The sequence below is a fragment of the Neltuma alba genome, unplaced genomic scaffold (genome assembly GCF_004799145.2).
Source record: "Neltuma alba isolate B1F8T4 unplaced genomic scaffold, ASM479914v2 tig00012505_pilon, whole genome shotgun sequence".
Lineage (NCBI taxonomy): Eukaryota > Viridiplantae > Streptophyta > Magnoliopsida > Fabales > Fabaceae > Neltuma > Neltuma alba.
In genome coordinates this window covers 589462-604173 of record NW_021636973.1, presented here as the reverse complement: position 1 = coordinate 604173, position 14712 = coordinate 589462, and the positions used below count along the sequence as shown (strand labels likewise).

At 34.1% G+C, this 14712-nt stretch overlaps 1 protein-coding gene across 1 annotated transcript; it reads right to left on the bottom strand.

Annotated features, from left to right (window-relative positions):
- Positions 1 to 2221: 2221 nt before the first annotated feature.
- LOC114727661 (uncharacterized) lies at positions 2222 to 2692 on the bottom strand. The gene has a single exon (XM_028914349.1). The coding sequence runs from the start codon at positions 2690 to 2692 to the stop codon at positions 2222 to 2224; it is 471 nt and encodes a 156-aa protein (XP_028770182.1).
- Positions 2693 to 14712: the final 12020 nt, after the last annotated feature.

Here is a 14712-nt window from a genome sequence, read left to right as displayed (position 1 = left end):
TTTCTTCATATAGTTCTCCATTCAGGAAGGCGGTTTTTACATCCATCTGATGTAACTCTAAGTCTAAACTTGCTACTAGAGCCAGTATCAATCATATCGAGTTGAAACGTACAACAAGTGAGAAAGTGTCTCCGTAATCTACTCCTTCCCGTTATGTATACCCTTTGGCAACTAGCTTTATATTTGTACTTGAGAACCTACTTGTTCCTAATCGCCTTTCAGCCAGGTGGTAAATCAACTAATTCCCATACTTGGTTGGACCATAGAATTCATTTCCTCTTGCAAGGCCTTTTGCTATTTTTCCTTAGCAGGACCTATTGGTGCTTCTTTAACACTTACAAGGTCTTCTTCATCATTTTCTGGACTAACGATAAAAGTTGCTCCTTCAGTTGAGAAGCATCTCCTAGGAGTTTTGTCTCTATTACTTCTCCTAAGTGGGGTTGCTGCAGGACTTGCTTCCTGTGGCTAAGTCAGGCCTTGTTGTGAAAATAGTTCAACCCTCCTACTTGAATCAGTAGATTGAGGAATGCTTTGTTGTACCTCATTGCTATCATTCTCATAAAAACAGCTTGTTTGATTAATACTCCCTCTGCTAGAAAATTCTATTTCTATCAATGTTGCATCCCTTGACTCTATCTCAGTCACTGAGCCGTCATCATTTTCACTGATGAAGACATATCTCTTATAGAAAGAATCTTGCATGCATGGTCTTAGAATGCTTAGATTCAGCTTGCGATTTATCCATGATTGGTAAGGGGTCATGGTGATTGATTTAGAAGGCACTCAATTAAGTATGAATGTGGTAATTAGAAGAGCGCCTCCCTAATATCAGGTTGGAAGCTCAACTTGTGCCATCATTGATCTAACCATGTCGAGAAGAGTTATGTTTCTCCTTTCAGTAACTCCATTTTGTTAAGGAGTGCCGAGGATTATTAATTGCCTGACAATGCCCCTTTCTTCACAGAGCTCCTTGATCTGATCAAAGAGGTATTCTTGACCTCTGTCAGCTCTTAAGACTTTGACTCTAGAATCTAGTTGATTTTCCACTAGATAGAGATATTTTCTAAAGCACTCTAATGCCTCATATTTGTGAGAAATCAAATAAGTATAGCCATATCGAGAAGAATCATCAATGAAGCTAATAAAATATCATGCTCTGCGATGTGCCCTTACACTCATTAGTCAGCAAATATCAAAGTGTTTAAGAGGGTAGTTAGCCCAGGTTGCCTTTCCGAAAGGTTTTCTTATACTGTTACCAGCCAGGCAATGTTCATATAGAGACGTTTTTTTTTAATACATTTTCTAGCAAACCCTCTTTTGCCAGTTTGGTCATGTGTTCTTAACCAATATATCCTAATCTAGCATGCCGTATATTGTAATTGACATCGGAAGAAAGTGCATAGCAAGAACTAGAATTAAAATTGTCATTGAAATTGTCTAAAACAAAGAAACCATTCGAAACATAACCAAAAACTGAAAAATTGATCCCATACAAAATGTCTACTATGAAACCATGGAAAAAGACATTGAAATGAAATTTAACTAAGAGAAAAACAGACACAAGATTTCGCTGGATTTTCGGAGCGTAGAGGATATTTTGTAAGACTAGTGTTTTTCCTCCATGCAGGGTTAGCTCACAAGTACCGATCCCTTTGACTTCTACTCTCGTGTTGTTCCCCGCATAAAGCCATCTGCTTCTTGCTGGTAACCGACAAAATTCTGTGAAGTTGTCGCGATCCTTGCTTACGTGGTCTGTGGCCCCTGAGTCTATAACCCAAACAGGATTAGTTTCAGCAATAAATGTAGTGCTAGCAACATAAGAGAAATGTATCGAATCTAAGTCCAATATTTTTTTCTGCTCAAGGCAATCCTGGGCATAATGGCCCTTTTGTTGGCAAGCATAGCATTTGATGGTTGCTATGTTCTACTTCTTTGCAGATTTCTTGCCTTTCTTGAAGAAATCCTTTTCCTTCTTCACTTTAGGGCCGCCTTTCTTATTTTGAGAGCCTTTGTTTCTCTTAGACTGGTTTTGGGAGGTTGACCCTCTCTTTCCTTCAGTTAAATATGCCTTACTGACAGGTTTCACAGTCTCCATTTGGTCATCCTCCAGTTAGAGGTGGTGAGCTACATTAGCAAAGGTTTTTATACTATCATTATGAGTAATGGTATGCTTCATGGTGTCCCAACTGGTTGGGAGAAATCTCATGACAGCTTGAATCTGCTACTCATCAGATAAGGCACCTTCGGCTTCCTTAAGCTCCCTAATTAAGTTCTGTATTGCCCTTAGGTGATGCCTTATAGGAGTGTTAGGACCTCGCTTGAAATTGTCAAGTTTGATAGTGAGTCTCCTAAGCCTTGCAGCAGAGATACTGTCAAATTCAGATTTCAATACCGCCCACATGGCAGAGGCAGAAGGGTGTGTTTCTGACTGCACCAACACATCGTCAGTCATGGCACTTAGCATAGTAATTATGGTGATGGTGTCCCTTCTTTTCCAAGTCGTATAGCCGTCTTGGTCCCTTCGTGATGCATTCGTCTCGGGCTTTGAAAGAAAAGTTGTTAACACATCAGCGACTTCATATTCTTCGAGGGTATATGATATCTTATGATGCCACATGCTGTAATTGTCTCCGTTCAGCCTGTCACCTCTTACGAGGTCAATTATGGTGGACTTGATTCCTCTTTGAGACATCGTGCTATCATATAGACAACAATGCATTTTAGTATGGTATGCAACATACATGTTATTCAAGTAGGTCATAGATCGTCTGGGTGAGAGTCTTGCCATTTTCATGATCAGGAGACAACTAAGTTAGCTCCCATCCCATTACTCCTAATTAGCTTCTCACCTTTCTTATCTCTTACTTTCCTTGAACATATCCCCAATTTGAATTTTTCTCATGAAACTCCCACTTAAATAAAGCATTTATAATAAAAAATTTTTTTACTAACGAAGTATAAATATTTACAAAAATTTGGATAACCTAAAAATTAAAATCTTAAAGAGTAAACATGAAATCAAAGAAAACAAACAAAAAATCATACGTTCATGATGTATTTTATCATTGGCTCTCCTAAACTCTCTTCAACATCTTTCCAGAATCTACAAAGACTTCGTTTGAAAAATATTTCATTAAATATGTGTCCTCTCCTTTGCCAGTTCCTCTCTATATTGGATTACGACGTTTGCAAAAAAGAATGCATCTTGCTCATTGGTAATTTATTTAGCATAATAGCTCAACTTTGAAAACAGACATTTTTTATGTTTGTATTCATCAGCATACTTTTGTACTATTTGTTCCATTAAATTTATGTCCTTAGGTCTGCAAAATTTTTCCTCTTGTTGGTCAAGAACACATTTCCTTTTACCATTGCTCTCCTCAGGTACATTAGAGCTCACTCGTGATTGAGGCATTTTACTTTTATTAGTACTTTTTTCAGCATAATTATTTGAAGGCTTTGGAGCATAAAAAAGAGGACAATAACTTGGATATTTTTCTAAAGAGGGGTTAGAATCTGAGGTTGCCATTTCCTAAACCTAAATAAAAAATTTAAGTTAAAAGAAAGAAAATAAATGAAAAATGCATTTATTTGCAATTTTTTGTACAAAAAAGTCACTAAAAATAAGCACATAATATATCAATTTGTAGATTAGAATTTTAGAAGTTTTTCTGGCCAAACAGGGTCCAAAAAAGAGCCTCCACACGCCTTCACGCGTCTCTAGAATCTTTGCCCAAAAAATAAAAAATAAAATAAAGGAGGAGAGGGTAACCTACTCTCGGACTCGGCAAGTGTCGTCCACATGTTGCCATGGTGGCTTTTCTCCCTCATCAAACCCACTCTATTTGATTCCTCATGTCTTAAGGAGTCTAAAAATGTGCTTATTGTGACCTAAGGGGCCCTGGGTGGACCCCAGGGGCCCACATGGTGCGTCTCTGGGGAAAATTTTTTTTTGAAAGAAATAATTATTTTTTTGGGTTGGGTCGGTCCTCCATGGAGGTTCCGGGTCAAACAAACCTGAAACCAGCATTTCACTTAAAGTAAAACACTGCGTCCTAGCCAACCCAAAACAACATCATTTTGGGCTGGTTAGGTCACCCCAAACCTAATTGGTGCTCCGGTGGGTCCATCGTGACCCGCCGACTTTAAGCCCCCATACCTTCCACCTCCGAGCTCCATTTTACGTGTTTTAGGTGTCTATGAACTTGTCTTTTCAAGTTCTACAATCCTATGAGTTCATTTTCTTTAAAAAAATCCTCATTTTTAAAGGCCCAAAATCTGGTTTGTATGGCCGACGTTGGGCCTTATGAAAAATGGATTCTGATTACGTTTTTGAACCTTACGGCATTGCAGATAGTATTTTCGTGCTTCAATTAGAAAAATAGAGTGCATTTTGGAATTCAATACTCAAGCATATCAATATTCTAAAAAATGATGCACGGACAACACAGTAGAATATTAAAAAAAAAGAGAGCCCAAACAATATTTAACAACTTTTGTAATGTGAATAACAACATTTGTAATCAAATTAACCACTCCAATCATGCCCATTGGCAACTTCCACCATCTCCCTTGGGGGAATTAAACAAATGGTAAAATGTGTTGACAAAAAACATACAAGTACACTTGAAGAACATCATAATATGTTTACATTAACACTCAAACTTTACTACATGTGTAATAGAATTGACTACTGAAGTGACAATATTTACCAAAAACCAGTACGTCTATGACAAAAGCTACGTAACTTATATTCAAATGACAAGTTAACATTAAGATTAAACCACCACTTAATGTTTTCTTGTCATTCAGATTACAAAACATATCCTACCCAGTGAACATCATTTACAGAAAGGATAGCCTAACTATCAACCATTCTCCCAAAAAAAAAATTAAGGAGGGTTCAAAAGTTATTCCATTCACACCAAAAAATTGCCCCTCAATGTTAAACCCAATGTTAGATGTCATCAAAGCTTGCTAACCTGCAGCAAAGAAGCGTAAATCAATATTTTAGTTCCCCAATAATCAATTTCATTTACCTTCTGAAACACCCAAAAAACACACACCCGCTTACTCCATTGACCACTTAAATATAGGATTTTACAATTTCACTAATGAATTTAACAACACTGACCACCTCATGCTTATTGTTTGCCACTATTTTTCCATTTATGATGCATCACTCTCTCATCCTAGTCAAATTCTTCATCTAAACCCTCTACACTCACAAGCCCATCCCCATTCGAGCATGCAGCATCAAAGCAAGTTAAGAAATCAGGTTTACAGAACAGTGATAGTTGGATGAGTACGATACTAGCATTTTAACAAAAAAATTGCTTACGTTTTTCCTCTTTCCACATTTTGACTCTTGCTCTAGCTTCGTCTTCTTAACTCTCTCTCTCTCTTCTGATATATTATATGTTTTCTTTCAATCCATGTCTTTAGGGAGTTTAGGGGCATTTTAGTCTTCTACTGGATTGTCAAAATTCCATATTGATACCTCAGGCCCATTTGGTGATTTCGGTTATTTATATGCCCATTTTGTCATTTCAAATTTCAGCAGTCATTTTCTGGTCATTTTCCCTATATATTATGTTTGCATTACTTTATTAAGAAATATAAGTGGTTTAATATGCTCATCTAGCTTTTTGGGCATCCAAGAGTGATGGGATCAAATTCCACCATCATTATTTTGCCACAAAACGGTTAGTGAAGAATGTTGTGACTTTTTTTGTTAAATCCTAAGAGCATTTATATCTTTTTAGCTGAATTTCAATATCTTATTTACGTGCTCTTTATCATTGTTTTTAAACATAGGTATCTTTGTATTAGAGGCAATCCTATTCGAGACACTATCAGGCACTAAATATGAGCACCTTCTTTAGCAAAAATTTGACCCATGGTCTATCATGTTATAGAGATTAGACACTTCTACTAGAACCAACTCTTATTCTTGTTTTTTATCATTTGGCATTCCAGTGGAAATCACCAGCACAACCTGGTTTTGAGCCCAAGTGAAACATACAATTTCACTTGTCCTGAATGTGTGGGCCTGACATTTTGAGTTTTGACAACATTATTTTTGCGCTTTTTTCTTTTTTTTTTTGGGAGGAAAAGTGGCGTACAAGATTTTGTTTTAATTTTAAAACATTTTTGGGGCTGATTAAAAAGATTATTGGGGTTTTTTTTTATTTATTTAGGCATCTATTTATATGTTATTTATTTCCCATGCACCTTTTAATTATTTCAATTAAGGGAAATTAAATTTTTTTTTTTGGCTATCTTGATATTTTGGAAATTTTCAAATTTTAATTTGATATGTTATTTAATTGTCTAAATTTTTGGATTAATTTTAGACAATTAAAACTAATTATTTGAATTTAGTAAACTTATTTTTGAGCTCAAATATACTAGAATTAATTTTTAATACAATTTGTGGGTGCATAAAATGTGGGAGAACTTAAGTTATTTAGTTATTTTTGTTGATTAAATTGATTGATTAAGTCCTCCATCAAGTTGTGCATATTTTGGCATTCAAATCCACATATAAGATACTTGTGATTAGCTTGCATTTTTCTAAGGAACAGCCACAGCATTCTTTAAATCTAAATCCTTTAAATTTTGTAATAGTAAAACAGTCCATTTATTATTAGTTCACCGTCACTCCCGCCACTCCCCACTCTTTTAAACAATCCAAACAAGAAATTATTAAAATCTCTGCCTCTTTTTAGTTTCGCCAAACAGACTGTAACAGTTGGAGCATAGAGGCTAGCTTTAGGACTTTAAACTAGCTTTGGATAGCCTTGGTTAACTTTAAAACAACTCTAGAATAGTTTGAAGTAATATATTATTTTTTTTATAAATTGAGTAATATATTAACAAATGTTTTTATGCGTGATGTTTGTAGTAATTATTTTGTGATCTTTCGTAAGATGAAATTATATGTGATGTACTATTTGTTCACAATTCTAACACGTATTGATGTGTTGCTGTTAACTATCTCCTAAGATCAATCATATACTTGGTTTCTTTAAAAAAACATTTTTAAAAAGTGTTTTTATACAAGTCAAGACAAAACTCCTCTCACATACTTGTTTTGAATAACATAATAATAGAGTTATGTTTATATTTATATTTTTGCATTTACATTTATATTTATGCTTATACTTATGTTTATGCTTGTGTTGAATGTTTAAACTATTTGGATCATAGGTAAATTCTTTCAAGAATGCTCATCACTATTGTTAAATATTTTGTTGATATAATTTGATTTATATTTATGTTTGTATTTATTATTTTTCATTATGATTTACTATTATTTTCCCTTGTATATATTGATATACTTGTCTCCTTTCAAAATACACACTATTTATCTCTAATGTTTTCTGTCTCATTCTTTTTGACTGGTACAAGAATCCTAATTTTTTTGTTACCCAACCACCTCCCTTCATCGGACATGTCATCATGCATATATGCTTGCCCTCACAAGTTCGTCTTATTCTGTCCAAATCCACACAGCTTCGTGTTGTTTCTATTGTCATCTCCTAATGCATGCTTTCATGTGTTAGATAGCTACTTGACATAGTTTAATTCCCGTATGTAAAATTTAGAGGTTGCCTATCCCATCTTTGTTATCTTGAATGGCTCCAACTACCGTTTATGGATGGTAAATATGTGTGGTTTTTTAAAAAGACGTAAACCATTGCGCTACGTTACTAGTGATATTCGGTATTCTATTTGTGAAGTTGATGAGACTAATTTGAAATTCAATGAACAACTTGATCAGTGGGATAGTAAATATAATCATATTATTACATGTTCTCAGAATACCTCTATTACTAGCATACACCAACAGTTTAGTCGCTTTGAGACGACAAAAGAGATATAGGCTACCTTGCTAGTTGTTATATATCATTTGATTTGCCCGACTAGTTTTAGTTGCAAAAAAAAAAGTGTCCTAAAGCAGAAAAAAGGCCTGACCCTGTATCAGTTTTTAGCTAGGAGTAAGTTTATCCTATATTAGTTAGCATAGGCTTTCTTTAGTATAGAGATTAGTTTCGTTTTATTCAAGTCTTGATGGCTCTCACAGATGATTTTGAGTCTGTTTAAGCCTCTTTACTTCACCAAAATCCACTTATAACTCTTGAGGATGCTCTCCTTGGCTTTGCTCTGAAGCCGCTTGATTGGAACTTTTCCAACGCACCCCTAAAATGGTTTTTACAACCTCTAAATCTTATTATCATTGCCCTTAGTCTAATCATTCTTTTGGTTATTTTCCCTATATTGAGTGTTGAACCTATTAAAAGAACAGACATATTGCTGCAAATTGCCTACCCTACTTTGTCTTGGGCCACCTTACTAATCAATGTCCCACTCGTCCTGTAAAGTTTGATGAGGGAAGATCAACTAGGCCTGGTTCCTCTTTTAAGCCTGCGTTATTCACCATTGTTGCCAATTCCACTCTAGGATCCTCCACTACAAATATTGGGGCTTTTTTTTTATGCATTGGAAAGCTAAAGGCAAAAAGAAGATAGACCTTGAGGCTTTACTCAACAAGCTTATTTCTAATAGTTCCAGCCTACCTATTTCCTTAGATACTCTCCTAGGAACCTCCTGGTTCTTTGGCTCTGCCTGTTGCAAACATATGGCTAGTTAGGAAAACTTCTTTTCTTCTATGTCAAAAAATACTACTTCTCATCCTATACATACTTCTAACAACTCTTAAAAGCATGTTACCCACATTGGTATTGGTTCTTTGCCCTCTTTATCTATTTATGACACTTACTTTGTCCTTGCTATTAGCTTTAGTCTCATCTATGTTGGACAATATGTTGATATGGGCTATGATGTATTATTCACTAAACATGTTTGTGTTGTGATGGATTTTCATATAGGACAGATATCGGGACTAGGTGTAAGGTCAATCATATGTTTGAGTTCAACTTACTATATTTCTATAAAGTCACTTCTCCCGAATTGTGTGCTACTATGACATCCTTGCCCCTTGATTTATGGCATCACTGTCTTGCTCATTCTTCATTGAATAAACTTCTTTTAATTTCTAGTGGTCTCATAGGTTGAGTCAATGACGAGTCTTTACATGGTATTTCATATCAAATTGCTAAACAACCTGATTTATCATTTAATAAAAATGCCTCCATTTGATTTTTCATCAAACTGCCACTATGATTCAAACTCAATTCTAAAAAGTTACAAAAGTCTTTTGCTACGATAATGCTTTGGAATACCATAATTCAAAGTTACTCAAATTTCTTGATGATTAGGGTGTCATCTCTTAGTACTCTTGTCCTTAAACCTCTCAAGAAAATGGACGGGCTAAACGTAAACATCACCATATCCTTGATTTTGTTAGAGCCCTACTTCTTTCCTTTTCCTATCCTAAGCATTTGTAGGGTGAAGTGGCATTGAATGCTGTTTACTGCATTAATAGAGTTTTTATACTAGTTATTGGTAACATATCTCCTTTTAAGTGTCTTCATGATACAGTTCCTAACTATAGTCTCCTAAAAGTACTTGCTTGTGTTTGTTTTGTCCTTCTTATATCTCATGAGATTGCTAAATTACAAGTTTGTGCTCACATTTGTTGCTTCCTTAATTATGATCCAAAATATAAGGGTTTCTGTTGTTGGGACCTGTCTCTCATTGTATTTAGGTCTATCATCATGTTTTTTGTGAACATACAAAGTTCTCATCTTTAACTCACCTTTCCTCACTTTCCCCTCGTTCACCTTTTATTTTAATAGAGTTTTATTAATCTTGTTCTTAGGGAATCAAGCACATAAAAAATTGATTTATTGTCTATGATCATGTTTTTAGAATAGTTTTATGAAAGAGTTTTTTTTTAAAAAAAATTTGGGAAACAAACAAAAATATTGTTTGAATGATCATTCTTAAAAAACTTCATTTAGAAAAACATAAAATTTGTTTAAAATAACTATTTCAAAATCAACTTGAAAATTTGAGAGAACATGAAAGACAGAGTGGAGATTCAAGAGTGATAGGTGAAGAGTTGGAGGACTGATAGATGACATAAATAAAGGCAAGCAATTAAACAAAAAACAAATGAGCACGAGACCCTAACGTTATGTTTGGCTCGACAGAGGGAATGGGAGAGGAGGGATTTTAATCAAGAAGAGGGGAGGGGAGGAAAAGGAGGGTAGCTACAAAGGGGAGGGAGGGAGGAAGGGAGGGCAAAGGGAGGGGAGAATTTTAATGATCTCCTATTTGGATTGATTGGAGGAGAGGGGAGGGAGCAATTTTAATAATACCTTATTTTGTTCTAATAAAAAATTGACCATTTTAATCTCATAAAATTTAAATGAATTTTCTCACTTTTTTATTTTGTTAATATATAACTATATATATAATGCAATTCACCAATTTTGATTTACAAGACACAGTTACACACTTACAGGATATCCAGATAAAAAGTCATGAGTGATAGATTTCAATCAGAGAAAAAACCTTAAAGGTGAAAGAAAATACCAAAAGCCTCTTGGAATTAGAAGAAGAGAGCAAAAAAAAGGTTTACAAATGCTCCCTAATTTTGGAGATAATTATCTCAACAATCTCTTGCTAGATGTTCTAAAGAACTCTCTTATGTAGAAATGTTTATGACTAATTAGGGGTTAACAAATTGAAAAGGTATATGAGGAATTAAAATATTATATCTCATTTCTCCTCTCAAAAACCCTATTTTTGGAGGGGAGGCTAGGAGAGAAGAGGAAGGAAGAAGAACCCTTCCTCTCTTTAAAAAATATCTTAACCAAACAAGGGGAGAGAAGTTGCTCCCTTTCCTCCTAAAAAATTACACCAGCCAAACAAGGGGAGGAGAGCAACTTTCCTCCCCTCCCCTCTGAAAACCCCGTACCAAACATAGCATAAGGGGGTCTTTAGGTAAATCCAAACCATGGTTTGAAAAATAGCTTCTAAGAAAAAAAAAAGATTTTCAGAATAGATTTTTAGAAGAATAGATTTTGTGAAAAAAGTAATTTTGATAAAGTGAGAGTATTTGAATAGTTAATATCATAAGCACTTTTTTATATACAAGTTACCAAAAAATATATAAGTTAATATGATAATTACATAAAAGATAAATTTATATTTATATTTTCATTTGAAGTAATAAATTTGCTAATAACTTAAATTTTCCAATATAATAAATGAAACATAAAAAATATAATTAATTAATTGTTAGTATGTGTGTACATATATTTATAAAATATAAGATTAAAAATATTTTTTTAATAATAGAAAAATATTATTTTATCTTAAAGATTATAAACATGCATTGAAACAATTTATTAATTATTAAAGTAATCAATAATTGCCGTGAGAATGTAATGTATAACGTTAATAAAAAGAATATAAATAAAGAAGTGTCATAATAATTAAGGAGTCGCATCGATATAAAGCATTTGTAATATTTTTTTTTAACTATATATTACAATGTATGATAAAAGGAAATTAAAAAAGGCATGATTACTATTTTTGTATATAATTAACAAGTTCATCTCTTATAGTGGCATGAACTTGAGCCAAGTAAGATGAATATTATATTGATGAATGTATAAGTGAAAATCCAACTCCATCATCAACATCTTCTTATGCATAAGCACCTTCTTCTTCATACTAAAGGGATCCGGGATCAATAATAGATATCATTCATATAAAATTATATATAGCCATCATTGCATAGACGATTTTAACTTCTGTTTGATAGTCATAGGATGGCATGTTTTGTAAGATTGCAAACTTACTCTTCTAAACTCCAAAAGTTCTTTCAATTGTACTCCTTAAACTTGAATGAAAATAATCGAAGATCTCATTTTCATTTTCAAGTGTAGATGTTCTTCAAAAATGAGGCAGATGGTAATGATCCCATCTGTATGGGCCAAAATGTCCATTTGGTGTTGGGTAGCCAACATCCACCAAATAATATTTACCTATATCATATACATAATTACTGTCAATAATGTTTGTGTTGTTAAGCTAAATATAAATAAAATGTAACAAATTAAAAAATACTTTCAAGTGGATGGAGAAAGTTCATTGAAGGAGTTATGAGGGCATGATCAAATATGTGAGCATCATGTGTATTGCCTTCCCATCCAACCAAGACAAAAGTGAAGCATATGTCCTAATCATAGACCACCATAACATTTTGTGATACTGTTCCTTTTCTATAAATAAATTTAATTTGATCTGTTGCACTGACAATGCAAGAAACATGTGTGCTATCAATTGCTCCAATAGCATATTTGAAAAAGGGGCCAGTATTTATCATGCCATGCCGTATTTTTGAATGAACATGCTGGAATGTTGGATCTTTGGTTTGATAGCAAGTCTATAGCATCCTAATAAGACATTATGAAAATGTCTGCTAATTGTCTCCCCTGAATGCTGAAATCTTTCTTGCTGCATTCTACTACTAAATGCATGGCCAATGATATTTTAAAACATTGGAATTGATTCATATATCCCTATATTTTTAGTTTTTCTTACAACAATTATGTGCAAAGACTTAAGAACACATCCCCTTTCCATCCTAAACATATTATAACAACGAGTGTGGTTGCCCTATGAAATGTCCCTTAGCCATGCACTACCTGTGTAGACACTTGTATACTAGGGTTCTTTACACAAATAAAGAGCAACATATCCATCGATTGGTTATTAACTCTTTTTTTTTTTGTCGATTAGCATGCTCTTCTGCAAGTTTATTTTCATCATCCATTTTCATTTTATCCTGTGCACATACACATAAAGTTTAGAATCTTTATGTATAAATTATAGAACATTTAAGAAAGTAATGAGTTGTCTGATTCATACAACAATTTAATAATCACATAATACAATACACAAATACTAATGCTAACAACATTCCTAACTACCTCTACAAATTATGACTATTTTAAACTAACAAGTCATTAATATAATAAACAAGTCATAAAATAAAAATGTGGCATGTTTAACAATTTTTTAAGCCAAACCATGATTTGGACTCCAAAAATGATTTTGGCAAGTTTGCCAAACACCTCCTCAGTTTTGAGGGATTGGGAATGCGGTTAGAATTGCTAGTGGGAGTGGGTTTGGAAGTGTGAATGGGCCTTTTAAATTATGTTTGGTAGGAAGTAATGTTTCATGAAAATACTTTTATTGATTTTGTTTTATAATTTATCATAAATTATGAAGAGACAACAATATCCTCCTCCCAACTCCCAAACCCATCATTCCATCAATGGCCATATCTTTCAAGTTGCAGCACGTGCTCGTGCTGGTCATTACTTCTTGTTGAAGACTAAGGGGTGCAAAGGTATCGTTGAATCTTCAGATCTAAAGGTGGGTGGTCACCATTTTAACATCCCATATTTAGCCATTATCGTCGTCTGAATCTTGCCAAAGAAGACTTGAATATGGAATATATATTCAGCACTCAAAGAATAAGAAGACGACCCAAATCTCATTGTTCATCGCTCAATCGCGTCCTGAAATTGCCTTTCTTTTCTGCCTTCGCCATCTTTTCCATGATCATGGGTGATTGTCGTCGGCAACATTGTTGCTGATGGGGAAGAAGGTGAGATGATTTAGAGGGAGAGATGAGAGATGGGGGCAAAGATGCAACAGAGAGGAGGAGATGAGAGATGGTAGACGGGGAGGAAGAAGATGAGATGATATACAGGGAGGGATGAGAGACGGAGGGGTGTAAAGATTTGATGGGAGATGACGGGGTGAGTGGCAATTTGGTCCAAGAAAATGCAATCCAGGACTACTTTTACAGTAGGGGGTAGGGTGGTGCTCATCAATGGCTAATCCCATAAAAGGTGATACTCTCTAGTCCAAGGATTGCTGAAGTCCTTCTCCCAAGCATAGTAAAATGGACAATGGACAATCCCACTGAAAAAAAATTGAGAGGAAAAAAATTAGAGAAGAAAAAAAAAATGGAGGAAAGTTATTATCATCTTTTTTGTTTGGAAGAATGAGAAAAAATAAAAAATTAATAAATATCTAAATAACTAAAATGTCCTTATCAAAATATATCATGTTTAAAATTAAATTAAATTAAATATGGTAATAGAAAAAGTATACTAACATTAGCATTATCAAATAATTTAAAAGCAAGTTATTTGGTTTATATATATTTTTGAATTATTATGTTTTAAAACCAAATTATTTAATAAAAATATTGTTTTAAGAAAAAAATAAAAAGCAAACAACCTTTTAAATATAATAAAAGAAAATAAATATAGAGAGGAAGAGAGAGAAGGGACAATCATAGAAATCTTGTTTTCCTTCCGAAATTTCTCCATATATGGACAGAAAATTTGGAGAAAAAATAGGATGTGGGACCATCTTATTTTCTCCTCCACTTTTCCTTTCTCCCACATTTTATCTCCTATCTAAGCAAGAAAAAACATGTTTCCCCTTATGTTTTGGGAAAATGACAGATAAAGAAGCTCCAAAATGTGAAATGTCAATTTGGGAAGCTAAGGAAATATAATTACCCATAGGGAAGTCCTTCCCAGATTGAAATTTTGAAATTCAGTGAAATGACAAAAATGCCCTTTGTTCTTTTTTAAAAAAAAAAACCTAACCCCTCACCGGTGGTCGGCGACCACCGCCGGCGGCCGCCGACCGCCTCTGGCTGCCGGTGAAGGATTTTTGTGACAAGTTTTTTTTTTTTTGGAAATA

Excerpts from the sequence above, each read along its gene's own strand:
- LOC114727661 (XM_028914349.1), bottom strand. The coding sequence starts at position 2,692 with ATGTCTCAAAGAGGAATCAAGTCCACCATAATTGACCTCGTAAGAGGT.